At 47.9% G+C, this 25,766-nt stretch overlaps 3 protein-coding genes across 4 annotated transcripts in view; all 3 read right to left on the bottom strand.

Moving 5' to 3' along the window:
* Nucleotides 1-1,294: 1,294 nt before the first annotated feature.
* Nucleotides 1,295-10,863, bottom strand: LOC107110161 (chromosome unknown open reading frame, human C1orf109). Its single transcript, XM_015410895.1, has 5 exons — nucleotides 10,837-10,863; nucleotides 5,154-5,432; nucleotides 4,130-4,306; nucleotides 2,508-2,626; nucleotides 1,295-1,588 (listed from the first exon to the last, which is right to left on the bottom strand). Exons 2-5 carry the CDS (start codon nucleotides 5,429-5,431, stop codon nucleotides 1,548-1,550), a joined length of 615 nt encoding a protein of 204 aa, XP_015266381.1. The 5' UTR covers nucleotide 5,432; nucleotides 10,837-10,863; the 3' UTR covers nucleotides 1,295-1,547.
* A 3,979-nt stretch (nucleotides 10,864-14,842) lies between these two features.
* Nucleotides 14,843-18,944, bottom strand: YRDC (yrdC N(6)-threonylcarbamoyltransferase domain containing). Of its 2 annotated transcripts, XM_015410886.1 has the most exons (6): nucleotides 18,804-18,944; nucleotides 18,500-18,695; nucleotides 18,105-18,219; nucleotides 17,800-17,919; nucleotides 15,959-16,101; nucleotides 14,843-15,458 (listed from the first exon to the last, which is right to left on the bottom strand). In XM_015410886.1, the coding sequence occupies exons 1-6, from the start codon at nucleotides 18,931-18,933 to the stop codon at nucleotides 15,398-15,400; spliced, it is 765 nt and encodes a 254-aa protein (XP_015266372.1). In that variant the 5' UTR covers nucleotides 18,934-18,944; the 3' UTR covers nucleotides 14,843-15,397. The 2 variants fall into 2 exon arrangements, with proteins under 2 accessions (XP_015266372.1, XP_015266373.1); XM_015410887.1 differs by lacking the exon at nucleotides 17,800-17,919.
* Nucleotides 18,945-22,744: 3,800 nt separating this feature from the next.
* MTF1 (metal-regulatory transcription factor 1) overlaps nucleotides 22,745-25,766 on the bottom strand; it is a 19,602-nt gene continuing 16,580 nt past the window's right edge. Inside the window, exon 11 of the mRNA XM_015410885.1 lies at nucleotides 22,745-24,317. Coding sequence (XP_015266371.1) covers nucleotides 23,893-24,317 — 425 coding nt within the window. The 3' untranslated portion in view covers nucleotides 22,745-23,892. The remainder of the gene's footprint in view (nucleotides 24,318-25,766) is intronic.

Here is a 25,766-nt window from a genome sequence, read left to right as displayed (position 1 = left end):
AGGATGCGTCCTGAAATGCTGTTCCTGGGAGAAAGGAAACAGGTGGTGGGGAGGGCAGAGTTGTGCAGCAGGAAGGGGGGGGGAATTCACTGAAACTTCCCACCCACGTGAAGCTGCCTTATACTAAAATAGATCCATGGGTCCATCAAAGTCCATATTGCCTACTCAGACTGGTTGTGGCTCCCCATGGCTCTGCCTAAGGGCTTTCCCATCTGATCCTTTTAAACTGGAGATGCTCAGGGCTGAACCTGGCCAGTTTGGTGTAGTGGTTAAGTGCACGGACTCTAATCTGGGAGAACCGGGTTTGATTCCCCACTCCTCCACTTGCACCTAAGAGCTGTTCTTGAAAAAGAGCAGTTTCTGTCAAGAGCTCTCTCAGCCCCAGCTGCCTCACAGGGTGTCTGTTGTGGGAAGGGGAGGGAGTGTGTAAGCCGCTCTGAGACACCTTTGGGTAGCAAAGGGCGGGGTATAAATCCAATCTCTTCTCTTCTTCTTCTTCCATGCTAAGCAGAGCCTCTACCACTGAGCCATGGCCACTCCCACCTCTGTGCCAATGTCCCTGCTATAGCCAAGCCTTTCGTGAGGAGCACTGCCTGGCCAGAGCCCACAGAATACTGAGGCTGTCTTCTTTGTACAGAGACAGAGAAGAGGCCAAGCAAACCAGGGCTTGCACCTGAAGGCGGCATCTTGGGGATCCAGGATTCCCAGGGGCAACGTCAATATCCTGGTACAGGGAATGCACATGCTGAGGGGCAGGCATAACAGCACAAGAAGAGCCCTGCTAGGTCAGACCAGTGGTCCATCTAGTCCAGCATCCTGTCTCACGCAGTGGGCAACCAGTTCCTCTGGAGGGCCAACAGGGCATAGAAACTGGGGGCTTCCTAAGATGTTGCCTCCTGGAACTGGTATTGAGAGGTTGACTGCCTCTCAGTGCAGAGGTTCTCTTTAGCATTCCGCAGAAAAAACCCTACTCTCCCAAGAAGTACAGGGGGTAAGAGAGAGAGAGAAAGGCAAAGGTACTCCAGCCTCACACCGTATTGCTTGGGTCTGGGAGACAGATGACCAGTGTCCTGCTCATCTCACCCCAAGGAGGACAACCACGCTCCCATTCAGAGCTGCGGAGGCTCATGGCGAGGGGAACAGGAAGTGCTTATCCAGATCTGGGATCGGTTTTTCAATTATTCATCCTCGGCTGTGATTGACATTCCCACTGAGTGACATTCCCACTGAGCCCTTCATCTGCACCCACTGGGTCAGTTAAAAAAACAACAACAGAGAGAGGGAACTGGTTGAATTTGGAGTCACAGATGGGGAAGAACTACTTCAACATTCAAGGGCACATCATCAGTTTTTATTCACGCAGAGAGCCTCCCCACCACACCTCAAATGGTGGCGAGGAGCCCAATGGCAGCAGCCCACAACTGCTGCCCCTTTTCAAAGGCTGCTCACTCCCAGCCATGTCACCGGCCTACGGATCCAGGCTTGGTGGGAAAGCCCAGTGCAAAGTGGTGTGAGAGCTTCTGGGGCCACACTGCAGGGGCAGATCCTCAGCCGGCTTCCAGGAAGAAGGAGACCTTCAGTATCACATCTGAGAAGAAAGATCAGAAGAAAGTCCTAACAAGCCCCAGCAGCCGAGCAAGTTAAAGCCATAGAATCAACTCATTCAGAGACATGCAGACTCAGAGAGGACCTCATGGCCACTAACCCCATGATCTAGAAAGCTGATACAGGACAGTGACTAAGAGACTGGGTCAGAAGTTTGATCTCTGCAGTTGTACTCTCTCCCGGCCTTAGCTCCCCCTCCCCGCACCTGCTGTATGGAGACTGCACTGCCTTACAGGACTATTAACAAACAAACATATACTAAGTGCTGTAGACATTCTACACTGCTATATAGTTCATACAGTTTTCTACACAGTTGTCGCAGCCTTAATAACTCTGACTAGCCAGAGCTCATCACATCTGAGAAGCTAAGCAGGGGAAGCCCTGGTTAGTATTTAGATGGGAGACCACCAAGGAAGTCTAGAGTCACGATGCAGAGGCAGGCAATGGCAAACTGCCTCTGTTCTTTTCTTGCCTTGAAAACCCCACCAGGGGTCAGCATAAGTCAGTTGCAACTTGACAGCATTTAATTATTAATTATACAGTTTTGGGGCCTTGACCTGGATAGCCCAGGCTAGCCCAATCTTGTCAGAACTCGGAAGCTAAACAGGGCCAGCCCTGGCAAGTACTTGAAAGGGCGACCTCCAAGGAATACCAGGGCCAGGACGCAGAAGCAGGTAATGTCCTAGCCCCGCTAGGGGTTGCCGGAAGTCACCATGACTTCCAGGCTCGCAAACATACAAACACAAATACAAAAAGAAAAATTATACCGTTTTTGCTATCATAATACACAGGGATAAGTCTTGACATATTTGGGGGCAGTTTCTCTCCAGTGCTCATATTCTAGGGTCCCGTACAGCTCGCCCTACCCCCAAAGGCAAGATCCTCCCCATGGCTATGGTTACCTTCAACCATGTTTTGGAGGCTGTGCTGCAGCACCTGCTCCCAGGCCTGTGGAAGAGTCTGCATCTTGGGCAAGTCTTCATATGTGACCTGGAGAAACAGCATCTTGACCTCCAGGCAGCTTTTCCAGAAGTTAAGAACACTAGAGGAACAGGGGCCTAGAGAGGCTGGGATACAGGAAGTACTGCACCCACCACATCCTGTACAAATCAGAGGGGCAAAACAGATCAGGAAGAAAGAGATGGGTGGAGCCATCCAGAAGTCCTGAATCCTGTCACTGCTGATGGGAAGGTTATTCTGAAAGCACTCTGACTACCCCCCCCCCCCGCTTTCTCAGCTTGTTAACGGTGAACAGTGGAGGAAGGATCCATGGGTCATTGGCAGACTATATGCGTTGGGGTTAAGAGGGAGCTGGCTGAAGTTGAATCCATTCAAGACAGAGGTCATGTGGCTGGGAAAGACTGAAATGCTAGCTGGAGGGTCACTCCCGAGACTCAATAGTGGTCAGTTGACAGCTGTAGACTCTGTAAAGAGCCTGGGGGTGTGGCTGGATTCTGTACTATCATTGGATATGCAAGTGTCCACGGCAGCGCGGTCAGTGTTTTTTCACCTGCACCAGGCCCGCCAGCTGGCTCTTTATTTGTCTGGGTTACACCTTGCCACATTGATCTATGCATCGGTCACCTCCAGACTGGACTAGTGCAATTCACTCTACATAGGGCTACACTTGAAAGCGCTTCAGAAACTCCAGGTGGTCCAAAATGCACCTGCCAGGTTACTGACTGCAACATCATGGTCAGTTCATATAACTCCAATTCTGCGGCAGCTGCACTGGCTACCAATTAGTCTCCAAATCCAAGTTAAGGTGTTGTTTACCTTCAAAGCCCTCAAGGGTCTGAGACCCTCATATCTACGGGACTGTCTCTCCTGTTTTGATCCTGTTCGGTCCTCATCTAGAGGCCTCTTGCAGGTGCCTGGCCCCAGGATGGCTCGGTTAGCTGTCACCAGGGGAAGGGCCTTCTCAGTTCTGGCCCCTACTCTGTGGAATGCACTCTCGGATGATACCTGTATGCCCTGCTGGACTTTTAAAATTTCTGCAGGGAATGCAAAGCTGATTTATTTAGGTTGGCCTTTGAAGGGTAACCACATTCAGACTGCTGTAAAAGTGGTACGGTCGGTGATAGTCACATATTTCAATATTTTAATGCTAATATTTTATATTTGCTATTTGTTTCTATGTTGTTTTTTCCTTATTGGTTTTAATATTGTAAGTCGCCACGAGACCCTTCGAGTGTGCGGCAACTAAGAAGAAAATCTAATAAATAAAGAGCTCCAGTTCCAAACATCTCCAGTCATGAGGTGCCAGGAAAAGCATTTCTCTATCAAAGACCTTAGCCAGCTACTGCCAGTCAAAGCAGATGATACTGGGCTCCAGTTGCCTTTTCAAACTGCTCCAGATGTTCCAGGTGACAGCCAGGAAGGGCTTGAGGGCCTGCAGCTCCCCCCAGCATTGCCCCTAATCTACAGTCCTTCAGCACAAGACAGGCGTTGTTCCCTTTCCCCTTCAGTCAGAACACAGTCTGGCTTCAAAGGACATCACGGGGAGAACTTGTTCAAAGGATACATGCTGTGATAAAAAGCTTCCATGTCCAGCAGCCACTCTAGCATATCTGCCAATGATGGGCAAAGCACAGAGCGCTGGAAAGCACTCTCCTGGCACAGGCCTTCTTGCTGCTCATAGAGCTGGAAAATAGAGGCTACGTGAACGCCAACTGTATCCCGCACTTTCTGCAGGTCAAGTCTACATACAAAACAGAAAACACATCATAAAATGCAGCTATATGGAGCAACTCTGGACAATGCAGGAAGTTCCTACAATCACATGCTGAACACCCCCCCGTACGTGCAAGCTCATGTAGGGGATAAGGTGTGCGTCACTTCCTGGGCAAGTCCAGCTGACCCTTGTGGGCAATGCTTGCTAGCATTCCTCAAAGAAAAAGCTTGTCAGAACTTGGAAGCTAAGCAGAGTCGGCCATAGTCAATACTTCCACCAAGAAAAACGGGGCTGCTATGCAGTGAAAGGTAATGAAAACCCCATGAGGCATTGCAGTCAGACTGCACCTTGACGGCACCTTCCACCAGCTCAATGAATCTGTGTTGGTTCACTGTGTCCCTCAACAGCAAGTGGGACTCAGATTAACATCAGACTCCCAGCCCGGCTGATCTTTGGCTGGAACGCCCTGTGGATGAGCTTGCCATGAGTCAGTTGCGACTCAAAAGCACGTTCTTCTTCTTCTTCAAGGAAAAAAAAGTCAGCAGTTTTGGAATGACTCAACGTATTGTAATGGGCTTGGACAGCTCATTGAGTGGCCATGTGCAAAGTCACTGATACTCAGTAAATTGTCTCATGGGGTTCTATGATGAGACTTCTAAACACACTAGAAACCGCTGTAGAATAAGCAGTCAAATTTACCTCAATGCTGCAAAAGTGATATACCCTGCCAACAGAAGTAGTAATGAAATAGTTTATAATGTCAGTAAAAACTGGTGACTTTCAGGAGTTGCCAAATCCTTCTGACAAACGTGCACCAGCCCCTGAAATCCCCCACCCTGCACTGTACATCACACCACACGAAAGGTAGTCTTACAGTTTTCCCCATAGCTCTTCCATCAAAGCTTCCGCTGCACATTGCTGGCGGCATCTAAGTCTCTCTGGCAGACTTGGGAAGTCTCGCAGTGGAGTGTTGGCAAAGGCCACTTTTTGGGATGCCTGCATCTGCTCTGCCAGGTTGCTCAGAGAACCCAGAAGAGACGTACACGCAGCCAGTGCAGTCTTCCAGGTTTCATGCTGCTCCTGGAGGGCACGAAAACACTTCTGCAGGAAGCAGCGTAGGGTGTGAGGGAGAAGTGAGTCATCTGAGGCCATCCTAGGGGCAAACAAACAGAACTGGGGCTAAAATGAGCCATAGGCAAAAAGCTGCTGGTTATGATAGCAGAACATGCAAGTTGTGATTTTCTAGATTTGGGTTGATGTTATCCCCATTTGCTGTAGTGGTTTGGTGTAGTGGTTAAGTGTGCGGACTCTAATCTGGGAGAACCGGGTTTGATTCCCCACTCCTCCACTTGCACCTGCTGATGTGACCTTGGGTCAGTCACAAGCTCTGGCACAGCTGTCCTTGAAAAAGAGCAGTTTGTGTCAGAGTTCTCTCAGCCCCACCCACCTCACAGGGTGTCTGTTGTGGGGAGGGGAAGGGAAAGGAGTTTGTAAGCCGCTCTGAGACACCTTTGGGTAGTGAAGGGCGGGGTATAAATCCAATCTCTTCTTCTTCTTCTTCTGAATTACATTTTTATTTCCATTGATTTATACAGGAAACATTGCCAGGTTTGACTTTGTTTCCTATCCAACTGGGGTGTTTTTTTTTGCAGAGACGCACCAACTCCTGGGTGCCACCTGCCAAAGTTTAGACAGGCAACACAATGAGCTGCACTTTTAAATTTAAATTACAAGTTTGATTTGCAAGGCAGGCCCAGAGAGGCATTTGGCAACCCAAGAAATCAGCCATGGCTGGCCACTAGAAGTCTCAAGTCAGGGCAAACCATAGGCATTGTTTGTATCTTGTGGAAGAAACAGACAGCTTTACAACTGCTGGCATTTGGGCATCCAAGACAGGGAAGGCAGCACTAAAGGCATCCTGCTTGCATCCCTGGAAGACAGCAGAAGTGCAGCAGGCTCACTAAATTCTGATTTACAGAATTTACCTACTGCTAAATAGGAAGTAGGACACCATCTTGCCTTTGTGGTTCCACAACTTAATATATTATTTTAAGTTAATTACTACAAGTAAGTACTAGTAACAAGGAAGAGGAAAGTGCAGAGGCTGGCACTTGGGCCTTCTCTGTGACTTTAACATGATATATGAAGCTGACATGCAGAGTCAGGCCTCTGGTGCATCAAGGTCTGCATTGGCTAGTCTCAGGAGGGAGGGGCTTCGGCGCATCGAGACAGTCGACACTGTTTCTCATTACATCCTTGAGGATAAGCTGGTTAAGTGTGGGCTGGATGGTGCAACCGTTGGATGGATTCATGGTTGGTTGAAAAATCGTACCCAACAAGTGCTCATAAATGACTCTGCATCTACGTGGAGGGAAGTCTCGAGTGGAGTGGTGCAGGGCTTGGTCCTAGGCCCGGTGTTGTTCAATGTTTTTATAAATGACCTGGAGGAAGACATAGAGGGGATGCTTATCAAATTTGCAGATGACACGAAGCTGGGTGGGATTGCTAATTCTGAAGAAGACAGAGTCAGGATTCAAAATGATCTAAATAGGCTGGAGCAGTGGGCGGAGACAAATAAAATGAATTTCAATAGAGAGAAGTGCAAAGTCCTACACTTAGGTACAAAAAATCAAAAGCACAGATATAGAATGGGAGGGACTTGGCTTGACAGCAGCACATGTGAAAGGGATCTGGGTGTTCTGGTTGATCACAAGATAAACATGAGCCTGCAGTGAGATGTGGCTGTGAAGAAAGCTAATACAATCTTAGGATGCATTAACAGAAGCATTGTGTCCAGATCACGGGAGGTGGTAGTTCCGCTCTATTCTGCTATGGTCAGGCCTCACCTGGAGTACTGTGTCAAGTTTTGGGCACCACATTTTAGGAAGAATGTTGACAAGCTCGAGTGTGTCCAGAATAGGGCAACCAGGATGGTGAGAGGGTTGGAATCCAAGTCTTATGAGGAAAGGCTGAAAGAGTTGGGTATGTTTAGCCTGGGAAAGAGAAGGCTTAGAGGGGACATGATTGCAGTCTTCAAGTATCTGAAGGGCTGTCATGTAGAAGATGGATTGGATCTATTCTCTCTTGCTCTGGATTGCAAGACTAGATCTAATGGGTGGAAATTACAAGGGAGTTGTTACCGGCTAAATATCAGGAGAAACTTCCTAACTGTAAGAGTGGTTGAGCAGTGGAACAGTCTGCCTCGGGAGGTGGTGGGTGCTCCTTCGCTGGACATTTTCAAGCGGAGGCTGGATGACCATCTTTCAGGTATGTTGTAGGGCTATCTTCAGACTATGCTCCTGCAGAGTGCAGGGGGTTGGACTAGATGATCTGCAAGGTCCCTTCCAACTCTAACATTCTGACACCAGGAACTGCTCCTGGCTACGACTGATTCTTCATTCTTTCTAGGGGGGTTTCAGGGGATCCTGAACCCTACTGAACCTCCTGGAGGGAGTTCTGGAGCAAGGGACTTGATTCGGGCCCTTTGCTTGAGGCAACAAGCAGGTGGAAGCCCTGAATCGTCCCAGAAGCAGGGAATGGAGAATACCAGTTATGGCAGCCATAACAGCACCAGATGTTGCCCCCAAAGCAAGAGAGTTATTTTGAGCCTCATCCAGAACACCGATGAAGACATGCACCTGTGAGTACCTGTAACAACAACAGCAACATTGAAGAGTATGATGATATCTTTGAATAAGCCCCTTTAAATCTCCAAAATGATACAGAAAGGAGAGACAACAGAGCCTAGCCAAAGAGCAGGACTCCAAGCAAGATGATTCAGCCTATCGAATTTCCTTTCCAGCCAAAGAGAATATAAGAAGATACACAGGACAAATTAACGGACCTATGAAAAATATGACAAACTTTAATTTTTCAAAGGGTAAAGAAGATACAAGAGGATCTATTGTAAAGAGAAATCAAGAAGCTACACAAGACAGGAATCCTTAACTACTCCAAGAAATGAATACAGATGGGAAGAAGCAAAGGCAAATTTTTCCACATACAAAGAGAAAAGGCATAGGATTATGACTGTAATGGAAAAAAGAGCACAGAAAAAGAAAAAAAGAATTAAATATAACTAGAGTGATATAAAATGTTTTGGTCTATGTGTAACTGACTAAAATGAGTTATAGCTGAAATTGATTTAACAACACAATAGTAAAGATTATGAATGTCAATTAAAATATGAAGTAAATATGTGATATTATGAGTAAAAACAAAAATATAAAAATAAAAGTATAGATAATTTGTGTATAGTAATAAATATGTAACTTACAGCTGTAACCCATTAAGAAAATCTTATCGGATTTGGATTTTAATGAAGATATCAGTATGTTATGAGAACGTTGCTATTTACATTATGTTTTCATGTAGAGTAATATAGGGAACTCTGGTTTAGGTGTGACTGATTCAAATGAACTTTAGCTGAAACTGAACTGGATCTTATACAAGAGTTTAACATGAAGTTAGAATGGAAACTGGTAATACCTTTATTCCGGTTTTTATTTACATACTGCTTTTCCCCCCTTAAAGATGTCAATACAAATCAAATTTATTAAGAACAGTCATAAGACCAGCAAAATAAACCAAAATAGTACAACACCGAGTCTACGACATAGAATCCTTGCAGCCTTAAATACGAAACCGGTCAATTCCGTCATTAATGGCTCGGGTTACAGTACATTCTACGCTTTTTAATTACCAAATAACAATATTTAGCAACATTGCGTGAGACAGAATCATAAGTATCAGCCAATAAAAACTTCATCAAACATTCCTCGGCATATGTAAGATAATTAGCCAAGGGTTTAAAACGTGAGAGAAGGGGTATCAACAACTGCTGTCTCTCTTCGTCGTACTTAGGACAATGGAGTAATATATGGGAGGCCGACTCCACCTGCTCTAACAGACAGAGCAAATTCTCTGGTGCATGGGAGTCCGGGTATATCTACCATAAGGTACTGCTGAGGGTAACGCATCAAGCCGTGCTCTAGTAAACACCCATCTATGTTAGGGTTTTTTATGAGACCAAGGTAAGATGCGGCATTTAAACTTGGTCCCAGCTTTAGTCTCTTATAATAGGAAGGCAGGGCTGCATAGTCGTTTTGTGCTTCAATATCCTTAAATCTTTGATATATTAAGTTCTTTGCATGCTGCAACCCTCCCTCTAGCAAATTTTCAGGATCTAACCCAATTGATTTCAATTTATCTACTACTCTAAGAGCCCATTGGGGATATGGTGTTGATGACAAAAGATCAGAAATAAGTCCCACCGGATTCAGATGGGACTTAACCCAATAGTTACTCCTCTGTATCCAAATATTCAATGTAACAGTAGATAAACCTGCTTCTTGTCTTAAGCCCAAATTTGCAGTACCTTTTGGGGCGTTGAAGAGTGCTCTGAGAAATTTCGATTGTACTAACTCTAGATCAAAGATGTCAAGTAAAAAGATGGTTAACATGTCCTTTTTTGTCATACATAGTAGAAATATATAAGCTTAACCTGATTTTAGATTATATATAGTAGAAATGCTAGTAGTTTATTTAGATTTGTGTTAGACTAAAGAAATAAGCAGCTTTTAATATATAGTGTTGCTAAGATGGAAGTTTCTGATATGGTAAAATATTAGTTAACGTTGTTATGTATAAGAAATTTGATTAGATACATTGTAACACTCGGGTTTTTTATTTTTTCTTTCTGAAAATCAATAAAATATTCTTTTTTTAAAAGGTCTGCATTGGCTAGTCAGATAGTGATCACTCCTGTACATACTGTAATACATACACAACATATTTTAAAGATGTGCTTGTTGTTTAAATGTGACTAATTTTGCCCACAATACAAAAAATATTTTTACTGCTAGAAAGTTTTACTCCTAGAACTCTTATGACTGCATGCGGCAGTTTGTCTAAGTAACACATTGTTTGTTTACTGAAGGCAGCATCCTGGCCAAGCTAACTGCTTCAGCAACTCAGGCGTCAGCCTTGAACCACCATCATTGTGGAGAACATCCTAGTCATGCACTGCCAGATTCGTCCCTTCTCTTCCCAGGATGCCAGTTCACTGGAGGGGCTTGACCAGAAAGCACTTTACTGGGCTCTGCTCATCACTGTCGCCCTAACAAGCTCTAGAAAAAATAGATTATTGTCTTCTCAAAACACAGCACCAGCTGGAGGGGCGGCTTGAGTGCTGCGAGATCTGCTACTAGGACAGCCATCCCCCCCCCCCCCCTTTCTGCCTCTCCTGTGCCTGAAGCTGTGCCAGCTCATGTGCCCACTGGCTGAGTAAATGCAAACGCCACCGTCACAACCTCTGATTCGGGCAGACAGCTTCCTACAGTCACCGCAGGACAAACTGCCTAGTGGGATGCTGGGCTGAACTTTTTTGTCCTGGACGGTGAAAACACCGGAACCTTCCACGGTGCATTACATGTCGACCAGGGACAAAAGTGTCCCAGCTCCGCCGCCCCGACCTGCACGACACCGAAACTCAGGGCGCGAAGGAGCTGAAATCCCGGGAGCGCCCCAGAACCAGCCCGCTGAATCCCTTGCCTCACCTGCCAACACCCGCCCGGCGCTGTCCAATACAGTTCCGGGGCCGCAGTCATGACGCTCTGCCGGAGAGATCAGAGAGATGAGCGGTATAGAGAGCCGTTTCGCGCTATCCCGCCGAAGCAAGGGGGCCGCGTCGGAGAACCTACACCGTGTCCTGCCGCCGGCCTTTGCGCAGACGGCTCCCTCCAGCGGCGTCCGGGCTCAAGGAAGGGCGCCTTTACGTGGCAGTTCGCCGGGCCAGCCACCAGCAGCGTGCATCCGGGGCCCCTACAGCTCCCGTGACCCGGTCGTGCTAGAGGAGCACGCAGGCCGGCTGAGAGCGGTCGCCCTCCGCAAAGTGGTGCGGCGCGCTGGGGAGCGGACTCTGTTCGAGAGCCTAGAAAGGCGTTGTTAGCACCCGGGAGGGATTGTTCTCTTTTTACACCCGGGGCGGAGTTTGACATCCGGCCTGAGAATTCAGGAAAATTCGTACCGTTTTATGTCGCTTGGCTGGTGCGAATCATTGGGCTGTAGAACGGTGTGGTATGGTCCGATCTTAGAAGCGAAGCAGGGTTGGGTGAAAACCACCAAGGAAGGCTCTGCAGAAGAAGGCAACGGCAAACTACCTTTACTTCTCGCTTGCCCTGAAAGCCCCTGTCTGGGTTTCCTTGCCATACGTTGGTTGCGACTTTATGGCACATGTATAATAAAAGGTATTATGTGGATTGTGGCCTAGTTTTTTTGGGTTCAGGAGCATTGCTCCTGGCCCTTGCACAGACAGCTTTGCAGAGTGCCCTTTGTGCCCACTGGGTTGCTGCTCTCAGGAACATTCATTTCAGTCTAGTGCTGCAAGGGATCCCCTAGTCATTCCCCTCATCTGTCTCACTTCCTCAGATATAACAGGAAGAAAATAATTTCCCACATTTTTACACAGAAAAGGGGGAAAGAGGGAGGAGTTGAGCAAAGAAGGGCCTGGCCTGTGGGGTTCTGCAGGGGTCATTTTTATTCCCCATGCTATTTAATATCATGCTATTTAATATCAAGACGTCATCAGGACTCGAGGTTTGGGCTGTGGTGTCACCAATATGTGGATGATATCCAGCTAACCTTTTCTCCATCCGCCATCTAATTCCAAGGAAGCTGTTGATGTGCAAAACCAGTTCTTGAGGTCAGTAATGGACTGCATGTAGGTGAACAAGTTGAAACAATCTGTCCTGACAAGACAGAGGTGCTCTGGGTTAGTAGAAGTACAGACCAGGGATTTCAGATTTCCCGGCTTCGATGGGAGTTACACGCCCCTTGAAAAACAGCTCAGGAGCGCCGCTCGACACAGCAGTCACCTTAGAAAATCAGGTGGCTGCTGTAGTTAGGACTGCTTTTGGCCCAGCTTCAGCCAATGTACCACTTGCACCTATTCCTGGCTCAGCCTGATCTAGGCACAGTGACATGCCTTAGTTGCATCTAGGCTGAACTGCTGCAGTGTACCATACTTGGGGCTACCCTTGAAGAGTGTTCAGAAGCTGTGGCTGGACTGATGATCAGAGCCAGGTACTGGGATCACATGACTCCAATGCAACAGCAATTACACTGGCTTCTGATCTACTCCCAAGCCTAATTCAAGGTGTTGGTTTTGACCTTTAAAGTCCTACATGGCTTAGGACTGGGTTATCTGAAGGACAGTCTTATTTATTTAGTTTGATTTCTTAACCGCCCTTCCCCCGCTTACTTGGGGCTCAGGCGGTTTACAACAACATAAAATCCAATTTTAATACCAGTTAAAACTACAAAATTCCATATTAAAACATTCAGCATAAGTATTTAAGCACTTTAACAAGATGGCATATTTCACCTATAGATTTTTAGCATTCAGATTTTCATAAGGGGGAGGGGAGGGTGCCGGGTAGATGTAAGGGAACCGTTGCTGGCCTCAACCAAAGGCCTGGCGGAACATCTCTGCCTTGCATGCCCTGCAGAACTTTAGTAGGTCAGACAGGGCATGGATGTCATTCGGCAGCGAGTTCCACCAGGCTGGGGCCAAGGCTGAGGAAGCCCTGACCCTGGCTAGCCGATTATCTTTGGGGCCAGGAATCACCAAAGAAGCTCATGGTGGGTACGCGCGCAAAAGGGCCTTTTCAGTGGCAGCATCATGAATCTGAAACAACCTCTGCAGGGAGCCTTAGGAGGCAACTGAAGATGGTTTTATGTGTGATGGCCGTTGATTAGTTTCAGTTCTTATTGGTAGTTTTAAATTGTTTTTTTAAGGTATTTTACTGGGTTTTTTTGCTGTTTGCATTGTAAGTCACCTCCAGTTCCCGTAAGGCAGAAAGGCAACTAATAAATATTTTAAATAAATGATACATAAATTAGGTGCCCTGCTATATGATGGGGGCTTGAGCCACTTGGGTAGTTTAATGGATAATGAGAGAGGTCAGAGGTTCTGGCTTCTCTTGCGTGTGGTAAAGATAAAGTGCAATAAAGTTAAGGTACATAACGAACTAATTAAGGAGGCAGTGTGAAGATTTAAACATTCCCATGTCCTGGAAAAGTACACACCTTTGCAGCCAAAGAAGTGGCTTAGACAGATGGAAACAATGAATCTCTGTGCTTGGGGGAGTCAAGGCCTCGGAATGATAAACCAACTTCCAGCATGAAAATCTCTGATGCCTCAAATCACTGTGCCCTCCAAATCTTGTTATCCTGACCTAGATCCAAGTATGTAGACCAGGATGAATACCAGGCAGCTGTTGGGCACATACAGTCAGGTGTGCTTGCTTTATCAATAATTTCTAGGCATCGTCCTAGCGCCTCACGATTGAAAGCCCAGCACATTAAACCAGATCACATTTCAGCACCTCTTAGTCCCGGGCAGCACCTCTGAAATCACCCTTCCCGCAGAATACATTTCTCATCTGCCCAGACTACAGGCATTTCATTTGTGATTCCACAGGCAAGAAGGGAACTCACTGAGGACAGTTGCAGAAACCGTGGGCATTAAGGGAGCTAAGCAGGAAAGCATGATTGTCTCAGAGGCAGTAGAGGAGGCTAGGGGAATGACAACAAAGAAGAGACCTAATTTCTCAATAGTTTTGATTAAAGCAGTATCAGTGCAGTAAAGGGGATGAAAATTAGTTTCTAAAGGCTTGAGAGAAGAGTTGAGAACTGAAAAAGTAACAATATGCTCTAGGATTTTACAAGGAAACTGAACATAGAGTATAGGTCATTTGATGGATTTTGGTGAATGAAGGAAAGCAGTAGCATGATTGAACATGGTAAGGAAGGCCCCAGAGGAGAGGGCACTCAGAAGTCAGGAAAATCCGAGGAATACATGGAGGGGTGTGATGAGGGCAAAAAGAGAGTCCGCTGATTGAGAAGAGGGAACTGTCAGCTAGCTGCCATTGTGTCTGGTGTTACCTGCTTAACACATCTTTTGCCCTCCCCCCCCCCCCCCCCCCGGTTCCTTTTGCTTCTTTATGCTTACTCTGTACTTTGCGGAACTGGCCAAGGTCATGCAGCTGGTGGTGGGAGTCGGTGCTTCGCTCAGCTTGTTATGGGTATCTAGCCTGTGAACTGAACCTGTGTTGATTGTGTAGAACTGTTATGTTCCCATGAAATGGGCGCGCATTTGCAAGTTCTATTCCCGCCAGCGGGAACTGGGCTCATTGGCCCTAACCTGGTTCAAATCCCTTTATTATGTTACACATGTGTATTGGTAGTCATTCCTAACAATGTCCTTGTTCCTGTTTGAACCATCGCTTTGAAATAAACCTTACTTTGATCCAAATGTGGAGTTATTTCGAATGCCTGGGGATCCAACAGGAACCACCTTAGCTGTGGGTTTCTGGCACATAGCTGGCTCCAACCTGGTGAAGCTGGGGTGTGGTCAACAGCAAAGGGGGGGGGGGGCTGCATGTCACACCTACCTGATACAGAGCTTTAGATCACCACCTCTCCCCACCCAGGGGCCATGTGACTGGAAGAATGGAGACAGAGGCAACTTTCAACACAGAGTTTCCATTTTAATTACACTGGTTCAAATGCAGCCTGTTACATGCTATAGACCACATCTGCTCAGCAGACGTGGGGTTAAAGACAGATTGGTCCCTAACTAAGGGGCATACTCCCAACCCACCTTCCATTTCTTTGCATCTCTCCAAGTTGCACTTGCTTACCCCCCCCCCCCAGTTCACACATGCCCAAGGAAACAGAGCAGTCAATAAAGAAGGCTTCTGATAGAATCCCTCAATCTTTGGCTCATACAAATAATCAGTTCTGTCAGTGGAGAGAACTGACTACTTCACGTTGAAGAATTCTTCCATTTTAGTTGTGTCCAATACTAAAAACTCCACATTTCAAAAAGGTCCCATTACCTATGGGATCATTGCCTCAGTCACAAAAAGGGTATTTTTAAGCCATAAGGAGACATGGGGGCTAGTGGAAAGGGGGGGAAAGAAGGTTCCCTTTTTACCAAACAGCTTTTCCCTGGGCAGAATTAACCCCCTTATCCCTTCATAAACAAGACCATTGAGAGTGATTTCCTGAAGAGCCAAGGAGCACTCAGTTGCACCCCCTCATGAGTTTTATAGATCAGGATATTGCTGTCAAGCCATGTTTCTTTACCAGGATTTCAACAGTCTGGGTAAGCGCACTGTGGAAAGACAAATATAGAGAGAAGGGTGTGAGAACTGAGTAACCTTAGTTTCACACTGATATTATTTTTGAACACTGACAGTGCCAGTTTAGTAGTGCTAAATTCTTATATCAGTGCAAATCTGAACTCAGGTCTCCCAGTCCCAAGCCCATGCCAATGAAGCAAGCTAGAGGGAAGAGTGCAAGATTTGCGTCAGTTAAGATAGTGCGTCCCACACTACAAGTGAGAACAAACACAGTGGTTCATAATTAGTCATTTCAGAGGGCTCTCTTGGGCCCCCCAATATTCTGGAGATTGCAGGATTCCATCCTCTTCATTTGCAAGGCAAGGAGCCAGAAAGGAGTCCTTAAGGTCTTCAAAAGTCAATACAGGAGAAAAGGGCCACCCCAAAGATGAAGCAAAGAAAAAAAAATTCACTGGGAAAAATAACTGCACTATTTTTTTTTGATCTCTGCTCCAAAAGGCAATGCATGACCACAAGTTCTGGGAGGCCTTACCAGCCTGGACGAATGACCTTGAACTTGCCAGGGACAGAGATGTCAACCACTGTGGAGCCCAGACGGCACTCTGGCCTCTGTAGGTCCCCAATCGGGCCTCCATCTACCACCAGTGCTAGATGAGGCCAAAGCTCTTGGAATTCCTGGAAGGAAGAAGGGCAGAATCATTCAACGTACAGGTTGAGAAGGACAAAGAAATGACAAAAGAAACAGAAATATTAATTTGGAAGAGCATCCATCCAAAGCTACTGAATGACAAAAATAGTTTTATTGCAGCAAAGCAATTTTGCTGCAAGGGTTAAATGGGAACAGTTGCCCTTCTCAGTGGCTCACTATGGGACTGAAGAGAGATCCACACTGCACCTAGAGAGACAACATTTTGGGGAATTTTTGAAGCCATGTTTACCAAAAAAAGTTGAAACACATGCAATACTGACTTTATCAAACCTATATTTACTATACTGCTTTAACACAACATACTTCATATATAAAACTGAACTGTTTAGCCATTTCCTTGAGAATATAAGTTTTCCACGACCAAAATTATTAACAGTGGAGATAAACTGGGTGCATACTGCACATGTTTAATTTCTAACTAGTATGAAAAAACAGAATCTGAAAAACTAATTTCTTAGAAAAGGAAAATGAGTAATGGACAGAATTCCAGGCAAAATCAGTCACAATTAAACAATGGTCCTGGTTACACGGGCCGGAAAATGCGGGGGGGGGGGGGAAGGGGGGGAAGCGTTGCTGTTTGCCCCGGAGCAAAGTAATGTGCGGCAGCCCGATCACATGTCCCGTGGAGGTCCCATGGGTATGCCGTTAGGTGCCGATCACATGGCTATCCTGAAGCACGGCAAAGAAGCGGCGCGGCGCGATCACACTGGCAATCGCTAGGCGCCACTTCTGTGGCAAACAGGAATTTTTCCCCCTCATCACAGTGTGCACATGTGCCGGTGGGCATTTGTGCGCATCCTGTGGAGACTTAAAAAACCCCCCAAACATCCGGTTTGTGACGGGACATGGGCGGGCACCGGATGCCACAGGATTCCAGCAGAAACGCGATAAGACGCCCGCCCTTGCCCCGCGTTTTCCAGAAACTAGCACATCGTATGTACTAGTTTTTTACTCCGTATCTTCAGCAAGAAGCCACGGGTTAGCTACAGGTACACTACACTTCCCAGATGTTGCGGTGTGATCGCGCCCGGAAAATCCGCCTATCATGCTCCATGTGAATGGGGCCAATATGTGTTGTAAATATATCGTGTCTATAATACACACAGGAATTAATGTTCCTTAGTGCTGCATGTTGGTATAGTTCTTTAAAAAGGTAAAGATTCCCTTGCTCGAAAGCCAGTCGAATCCGACTCTAGGGTTGCGGTGCTCATCTCCGTTTCAAAGCCGAAGAGCCAGCGCTGTCCGAAGACGTTTCCGTGGTCATGTGGCCAGCATGACTAAACACCAAGGCGCACGGAATGCTGTTACCTTCCCACTGAAGTGGTACCTATTTATCTACTTGCAATTTCTTGCTTTCGAACTGCTAGGTTGGCAGGAGCTGGAACTAGAGACAGGAGCTCACCCCGTCTTGCGGCACCCGGGTCTTGAACTGCTGAACTACTGACCTTCCACAGCCTGCAGTTCAGCGTCTTAACCACTTGAGCCACCACAGTTCTTTACCCTACACATTAAGGAGAAGCTCTTCACTGATTCCAAAACCCCCCAAAACAAGTATGTTTGAGGTTTTTTAAATGTTCTCCTGAGAATTTCCCCTCTGTCTTCTCCAGGTCTTCTCTCTTTCTTTCCACCTTCAGCCCATACCTAGTAGTTCAGAGGGCCCTTACCGTGACTGACAAGCTGCTTGCCTGGGCACTGATGTTTGCACTTGTTAAGGCCAAGGGGGCGGCACACACCCTGGCCAGTTCCCTAACGAACCAGTGACTGGGGACGCGGACACCAACCAGCTGTGAAGGAAGAAGAAAGGCGCATTCACAGCCAAGACTGCCAAGAGCTTTCACAGCAATCACCTCCCACTGCCCCACCCCGGCAAGTGGGTAAACTGGCTTTGTGGTCCCAAATGTCAATTATCAGTTGGGTTGGCCAGATCTGAAAGGCAGACCCCACCACCACCCAGCAAAATGAGACTCACAGGCGTGAAGGGATTGAGATCTGGGTTGAGGGTCTGAGAGCGCTCTAGGACCAGCGTGACGGGCCCCGGCAAGAGATCATGAAGGAGCTGATCAGGCACAGCCACCTTACAGTATCTGCCAGGGAGAAAAGTAGGAAGGATGAAGGGGTCAGTCAGCAGCCAGACAATAAGAGGGGGAGGAAATGTTGGAAGCGATATCAACTTGCAGATTTGTCTTTGAGATCTCCCTAATTATGAGTGATGATCTCCAGTCTACAAGGATCAGTTTTTTTTTTGAAGGCAAGGGCAGCTTTAGAAGCAGGATTCCCAGACATGACATCCCTGATGAGCTCCTCCCCCTCCCAAAGCCTCCCAGGAGTTGGTAACCCCAGCTGCGGGAGGACGCCCGTCCCCACCTGTGCACCTGACCCACGTCGGCGAGGCAGATGGCCAGCGGCTTGGCGCCGTCGCGTCCCTTCAGCCGGTAGACGGCCCGCAGGGCTCGCGAGTCCTGCGCTAGGCAGGCAACGCCATAGACGGTGTCGGTGGGCACGGCCACCAGGCCCCCCTCGCGCAAGGCGACGACAGCGGAAGACAGGGCGCGCTCCCGGCCTGGCAGAGACAGAACGAGAGAGAGAGCAAGAGGGCGCCGGTCGGATGCCGATCCTCCGCCCCCCGCCGAAAGGGAGCAGGGAGCCCGCCCGCGTGTCTCTCACCAACCTTCCGCGCTCGGCCCGGCCAGCGGAAGAAGGGGAATGACGGCTGCTGCGGAGCCGCCCCGGGCGGCCCCTGCACCGCTCAGCGCACCTGCCACCGCCCGCAGACCCCGGCGCCTCACGCTGCCCAGCATACGAACACCTCTTCCGGTGCCGTAAACATACACTTCCGGCAGAACCAACAATAGGCACAGGCCTAGCGCGCTGCCTTCAGCATGCTCTGAGCAGGCGCAGAAAGAGCCCCCTCACTGCCAGCCGGGCGGTTTTGAGTTGCGCGCACTCGCTCGACCCACCAACCCCCGTTTAGCCAGAAATAACTTCCCCGAAGCTACCAGGTTTAAATAAGCGTTTAATTAGGATTCCATTCGTATTAATATTGCTTTCAATTAAAAAAAATTAATTTTCACTTCCTTGCAGGTATTGCAAAGTACAATATTAATGTTTTATACAAAATCGAGTCGTTTTAAGCAAACACTGTTATTTCACATTTTACATTCTTCAAAAATACAAATTCATGTTTACACTTGGGGTTGGGGGGGTTGGGAGAGACTCTTCCTTTGGAAGTACTGTACCTGTAACTAACATCTTCACATCACTCAATGCAAGGACATTTGTTCCCATGTTCAGAGTTAAATTAAGTTTGTTTAAACACAATACACACAACTCCTGAGAGAAGCTGACCTCAAATCATCTCCATTTCTAGTGTCTGTCTGGAGATGCAGGCAGCAGGAGACTAAATTCTGGGCCTCTTTGTCAGGGAGGGAGCCAGAGATGTGCTGGGTCTGCAGGTCACCTGTTCAGATCCAGGCTGGAAATGGGTGCAACCAAAGTCCCCTTGCAAGGTATCTGACAGGCCTGGGGGGGGTCCCCAGTCCCCCCTCTAGTGCGACAGCAATAAGGGGTCTTCTTCCCCAATTTTGCCCTCCATCTCACACTTCCAGGGTGGGGGATAACAGCTTGTCATCTCCCTGCACAGTGAGAACAGGCAAATTTCCATGACTGTCTTCTAAGGGCAAGGCAACCTCTCTCTCTTATATGCCCCAAGCTATGCAAAAGGGAAAGCCAAAATCCCCTTAAGGCACCGCATCAAGCCTTAGCCCCACTCTCCCAGCTTTTCTAGCCAGCGATGGAGAGAACAGAAGCTCCTCTTTCCCTGCATAAAAAGCTTCAGTATCTCAGTGGATGGGAAGAGACAACGGGGCATGGCAAAGAATGGAGCCTTTTCTGTTAATAGACAGCCCTGTCCTCCCATCTGAAGACCTCCCCTGGGGCTTTAGTGGGGAAGACTGAAGGGAGAAAATAGCAAAACAAAGGGGAGGGTAGAAATTTGAAAGCGTCTCCTGCATAGAAACCTTTCTTTTTTTTGGCCAGTGTGCACACCACTAAAATAGTTTCCACAAATGAGCACACATGGACCCATGTGTAACTATCCAGTTTGCTTGGCATTAGGCAATGCAGAACCAGAGCCCAAACCCTAGAAAGAAACAGCAGAACAAGCTGCAAAAGTTTAAAGGTTAGCCCTGTCCCCAACTACAGAGGATGCTTGTGAAAAATCTGGAGAGACCACTTGCAAAAGAGGATACCAAAAATGCCCATTAAACACCTGTGATCCACAGTTCTTCTTCCTAGCCCAATTAACCCAATCACCAAGAAGCTTTGGTGGTGGTGGTTGGGGGGGGGGGGGTTGCAAAGAAGAGGGAGCTGTTCAGTGAAATGGCTGGCATCTCCTCTATGTCTGTCAAATGAAACTCCTTTTGTTGGGTTCCTTTAGGTCCCTTACGGATCAACCTCTGGCATGTTTGTGAGAAGGCGCCAGAAGAGACTGCAAACTCTTTGAAGGATTTCGTCACTTTGGATGGAGAATCCCTTACAGTGAAATAAAGCCAGAATATGACAGAAGAGCAGAAGGTGCTACAAATCCAATAAAAGACAGCCTTCTTCCTTTCCCCTCTGGCCCCTTCCTCTCTGGGAGGCTTTTAAAGGAGGAAGGCAGATGTATCAAACTAGAGTCTGTATCTCAACGGTGGCCAGAGTCACCTCAGAAAATGCGAGTGACTCAAGTCTGATTCTATACAGTTGAATCTCCCCCCCCCCTTTTTTTTTTTTTGCATAGACTGGACATTTGCTTAAGAATGCATAAATCAGAAGGGGGCAGAGCACCCATCACTGAGCTGATTCCTACACCAATTCTATCCATCTCACACATCTGCAGTCACACAAACACCCGGAGTGCATGTGAATGCCGCTTCTAGATACACGTATTGCACGGAGGTTAAGTGCTCTTCTTTTTGCACAACCACATTAAAGTCAGACCGAAAAAATGGAGACAGGAGAGAAAAAAAATTTCTGAAAAATATTTACAAATGAAAATTGCAGCAGTCGGTTTTAAAGAGAACTAAAGTGCATTATATAGCCCAGCATGTCCGTGTAAATGGAGCAGCCCTAGCAAAGTAACTCTCCTTCTCTAGACTCCCATTAGCAGCTTCCAGCAAATGCAGCAGATTCCAAAAACATTCCCTTCAGTCCCCCAGCATGATGCTATTCTTGCCCTGGGTTCTTAGCACAACCAAATCACCCAGCCCAGGGCACCCAGCAGAGCAGCAAGGTCAGTCAGGTGGCAGCAGCATCCAGGCTCATTAGAGGGCCCCCAACAGCTGTTCCAAACACAGACAAAACCAACAAAAAGGTGGTGTCCTTGTGGAAAGCCCAATCCCTGACAGCCCAGCATGGGGGCCTCTCCCTGTGTCCAACCAAGAAGCCCTCCAGGCACACCGAGCCTCACCCACTCATGGGAAGGAGATGGCGATTCTCAAAGTGATGGGTTCAGTTCAGTTTAATAATAAATAAAATTAAAGGAGCAGAAGAGAGAATACCCCCCAAAAAGGAACCTTCTCAACAGCTGCTCTGCTTTCCACCGCTGAAGGGAACCAAGGACAGCAGCAGCAGCAATGCAGAGCCTGCTTGTGAATGTCTACTGCCATAAGCCTCTGACTAACTGCCAAAGGAGGCAGTATAGCTAGCAACTTTCTAGGTTGTACCAAGGGGGCAGCTGAAAGGTTGAACCCAGGTCTGCTGCAGTTGGAGGACCAAGGAGGCCTTTTGAGAAATCAACAGCAGATTGCAGCAAGGCCAGAGAAAAAGAGCTCCGCCTCTGTGCTGTGTTGTGTGGGACTCCAAGGCAAACAATACAGCACAACCATTTCCAGGCCAAGGACTGCCCTCTCTGCTCTCTACTGTGCTATAATCTAGTTTAAATTAGGTAATGCTTCGAGACAACTCTGTGCAACCCAGGCTGCCCCTTCCTACACTAAAAACTGGGCACTTTCACACATGCTGAATAATGCACATTCGATCCACTTTCAAAGCACTTTGCAACTGGATTTCACTGTGTGAAACAGCAAAACCCACTTGCAAATTATCGCTAAAGTGCATGAAAAGTCAAGTGAAAGTGCATTTTTCAGCATGTGTGAAAGCACCCTAGAGGGCACTTTCAATTTTCAATGCACTTTAGCAACTGTTGGCAAGTAGATTTTGCAATTTCACATTGTGAAAACTAGTTGCAAAGTGCACGTAAAGTGGATTGAAAGTGCATTATTTACAGTGTGTGAAAGCACTCCAAGAGCCAGAATCCACTCTTCTAGTGCAGACAATCTCTTCCCCTCCCCAAGGTTGTCTCAGATCTACCAAAATACTTAAGACCCTTCTTAATGGCTGGCTGTAATGAGGTTCACTGGAAACCACCCACTCCAGGCTGCTAGGGGTGGGGGTCACTAGCCTCATCTTTTCTACACCAGGGCAAATTCCAGAGAAAGCTTAAGTCTGCCCCCAGCTTCCTGGAGCAGTCGATGTTATTTGGCCCTCAGTAGACAAGAAACTGCCCAATAGCCACCTTCTGTCAAACTATTCTGCATGCAAAATGAAGTGCCTAGAAGAGAAAAGGACTAGCCACAAACCCAGACGCAGTTGGGCAGAGCCCTCAAAACAGCACCTACTTCCTAATTAGTGACTGGATATTCGAATGCTAGAAAAGGAGAGGATGCTTCCCAGAGCACTACAGGCTTTGGTGTGAAGGGAATCTGTGTTACAATTTTACCCTGAGTAAAGTTAGAAGGAAAGGTGGATGCAATTTCCATAGCAGCATGCGGAGGGCAGAACTGAGCAGGCATGGAACTGCCTGACAGCCTAGAGGAAGCAAGTGGGAAGCTGTCAATACCTACTCCTCCCTGGAGAGAGACTGGCATTCACTTGCCCAAGGGCTGGGCAGCATCGTCTAAGAGGGCTTTTCCCCAACTGGCTGGGCAATTCCTATGTGGCAAGAGCAACATCTACCTGTAGGACAGATAGGCTTCCACAGTCAAAGCTGCACACCTACAGAAAGAAACCTGCCAAGCGCCTATGGCTGTGTTTGCTACACTGCAAAGCGACTGTGCTTGGGCAAGTGGTTCTGGTAAAGCTGAAACAGTGCAAATGAGCCACCAATGTCTGTGTAAACACCCAGGCCGCTGCTCCTGAGAGTGGCACTCAACTACCAAGCAGGAAAGAGAGAGAGAGAAAGAGAGAGTGAGTCTGAAGACCTGGCTGCCTCTACAGAGTGTTTTACTCCAGTGCAAACTCTGAGGAGATGTGCCTCGCTTAGACTTCTAGATCTTCCAAGCAGGGAGGAAAACTCCTTTGGGAAGGAGTGTGAGCTCGCTTCCTCCCTGGCCCTGAAAGTTGGTGACACCATCTTGAAAAGTGCAGTTGCCTCTCGAATGGAAGCCCGTCTCGCCGTTCCCCTCACCCCCCCCATAATAGTGCACACTCTGCTGAAGACTGTAACAAGGACTTCGACCTGCTGCCCGCACCATTCCCCAGCCTCCACCAAGCTATGTGCAAATAGGCAGCGCCAGCCCAAACAGTCCTTTCCACACGACTCCGATTCCCCCGTTCATTCACAGGGAGCTGAAGGGGGCACGACAGAGATAGTGGCCCAGCGGTTCCGACGCATCTTTGCCTTTTTCCTCCAGACAGGCCTCTTCTCCTAAGAACAGGACTCAATGGCCAGGGAGCACAGCAGGCTCTTGCTGAACCTTCTCCTCGGGATCAGGAGGGCGTCACTTGGGGAAGCTGCTGCCAAGGGCGAGCTCTTCCTCCCCCTGCAGCAGGGCTTCAATGGGGATCAGTGGGGAGGAGGCCTCCTGGCTCTGGAGGGAGAGGAAGTCGGAAACATCCATGGCACTTAGGGACTGGGTCTGCGAGTCTGATGGCTTCCCCGCCAGAGAGTTTTGCTCGCAGGAAGGAGGCAACGTGGAAGAGAGGGCAGCAGTGGAGGGGGCGGCAGCAGCAGCCACGGGGAAGGGCTGAGGTCCTGGCGCAGGAGGCTCCCCTGAAGGTTTGGAGTCAGATGGGGAACAGTTCTTCCTGCTGCTGCTGGCTTTCTCCTTGCTCATGTCCCGGCAGGCACACTGGCACTGGCAGGCTTCCTCTTGCTTGATGATGATCACGGGTACGCTCAGGCCGATTTGCTGCATGGAGCTCCCTGGAGACAAACACCAGGCAGGTCAGTACAAAGGCCAGCACAGGGCTGTGGGGATTCCCTAAAGCATTCTGCTTCTGCTCCTCATGTGGCAGCAACGTTTTGGACAAACTCAGTAGCAAAGAAGCCTCCAGCAGCCTCTTTTGACACCCACATCCCTGCCACCCACCCGCACACAACAGGATGTGTCTTCTCCTGCCCGCCTCCCTACCCCAGTATGCCTGATGGCAAGGGGAGAGCCAGGATTCTGCTGATGCAGAACATAGCCCTGGAAGTGGATAATTGATCAGGCAGCAGCAAGAGGCAGGTAGCCAAGCACCACAGCGTGGGTGCAGAGGTAGGAGTGTTGGCCCACAATCTGGGAGACCCAGATCCGAATCCTATGCTCTGCCACGGAGGCTTGCTGGGTGGCCCTTTGGGCCAGTCACATACACGCTCAGCCTAACATATCTCACGGGGTTGTGATGATGAAACGGAGGAGAGGAAAACAATTTAAGATGCTTTGTGTCTCCCACTGGGGACAAAGGTGGGGTAGAAATGAAGCATGTAGATAAAAGCCGAGGGGTTACACTGGACCCAGGGCATTACTGCTGGAGAAGCAAATTGTGACAGCTGTAAGAAATGCTTTCTTCCAACTTCATTCAGCCCAGAAGCTAGCCCTCTATCTTGCCTTGGCTGATCTGCCCACCTGGATCCATGACACGGTTAACACTGAGACTGGACTACTGTAACGCACTTTACATGGGCCTGCCCTTGAATTCAAGTAAGAAACTGCTGTTGGAGACTGCTGCTGTTACAGAATGCTGCAGCTGCACTATTATCAGGAGCTAGGTGGAGCATGTGTATTACTTTCATTCTGCAGTCACTCCACTAGCTGCCCATCAGTTACCAGGTTCAATTTAACAAAGTTTGAGTCAAGCAGCACCTTTGAAACCAACAGTTTTATTCAGAGTGTAAGCTTTCGTGTGCAAAATACACTTCTTCAGACAAAAAACAAACCTTTTTTGTCTGAAGAAGTGTGTTTTGCACATGAAAGCTTATACTTCGACTAAAACTTTGTTGGTTTCAAAGATGCCGCTTGACTCAGCCTTTGTTCTGCTGCTTCTGACCAACACTGCCACCCACATGAATCCAGGTTCAATCTAAGGTACTGATAATCACAAGCAAAACTGTTCATGGCCTTGGACTCTCCTATTTGTCGGACCACCTCTCCTCCTATACTCCTTCACAACAGCTTCACTCATCTGATAAGGGCCTTCCACAGGTGCCACCCTGCAAACGGGCAAGACCGGCAATTGCCTGTACACACGCATCTGCTATTGTGACCTTGTGGAATGGCCTGTCTGAGGAGGTCAGGAAGGCTTCCCAGCCTCCCGGCATTCTGCAAACTATGCAAAACTGAATTATTCAGGAGGGCATTTCAATACATAAAATAAGGCTATACTGTAAGAA

Source organism: Gekko japonicus, unplaced genomic scaffold, assembly GCF_001447785.1.
Source record: "Gekko japonicus isolate JY-2015 unplaced genomic scaffold, Gekko_japonicus_V1.1 scaffold99, whole genome shotgun sequence".
NCBI classification, from domain to species: Eukaryota; Metazoa; Chordata; class Lepidosauria; order Squamata; family Gekkonidae; genus Gekko; species Gekko japonicus.
The sequence above is the reverse complement of the archived record's forward strand: the minus strand, read 5'-3'. Positions and strand labels throughout refer to the sequence as shown.

What these genes read in the sequence shown, in the direction of transcription:
- YRDC (XM_015410886.1), bottom strand. Translation starts at nt 18,933, where the DNA reads ATGCTGGGCAGCGTGAGGCGCCGGGGTCTGCGGGCGGTGGCAGGTGCG. An exon ending in GGCCGGGCCGAGCGCGGAAG is followed by an intron (nt 18,696 to 18,803) that starts GTTGGTGAGAGA and finishes TGTCTCTGCCAG; the next exon opens with GCCGGGAGCGCGCCCTGTCT. An exon ending in ATCTCAATCCCTTCACGCCT is followed by an intron (nt 17,920 to 18,104) that starts GTGAGTCTCATT and finishes CTTCCTTCACAG; the next exon opens with CTGGTTGGTGTCCGCGTCCC.
- LOC107110161 (XM_015410895.1), bottom strand. Translation starts at nt 5,431, where the DNA reads ATGGCCTCAGATGACTCACTTCTCCCTCACACCCTACGCTGCTTCCTG. An exon ending in GAAGAGCTATGGGGAAAACT is followed by an intron (nt 4,307 to 5,153) that starts GTAAGACTACCT and finishes TTTTGTATGTAG; the next exon opens with ACTTGACCTGCAGAAAGTGC. An exon ending in CCTCCAAAACATGGTTGAAG is followed by an intron (nt 1,589 to 2,507) that starts GTAACCATAGCC and finishes CTTTCTTCTCAG; the next exon opens with ATGTGATACTGAAGGTCTCC.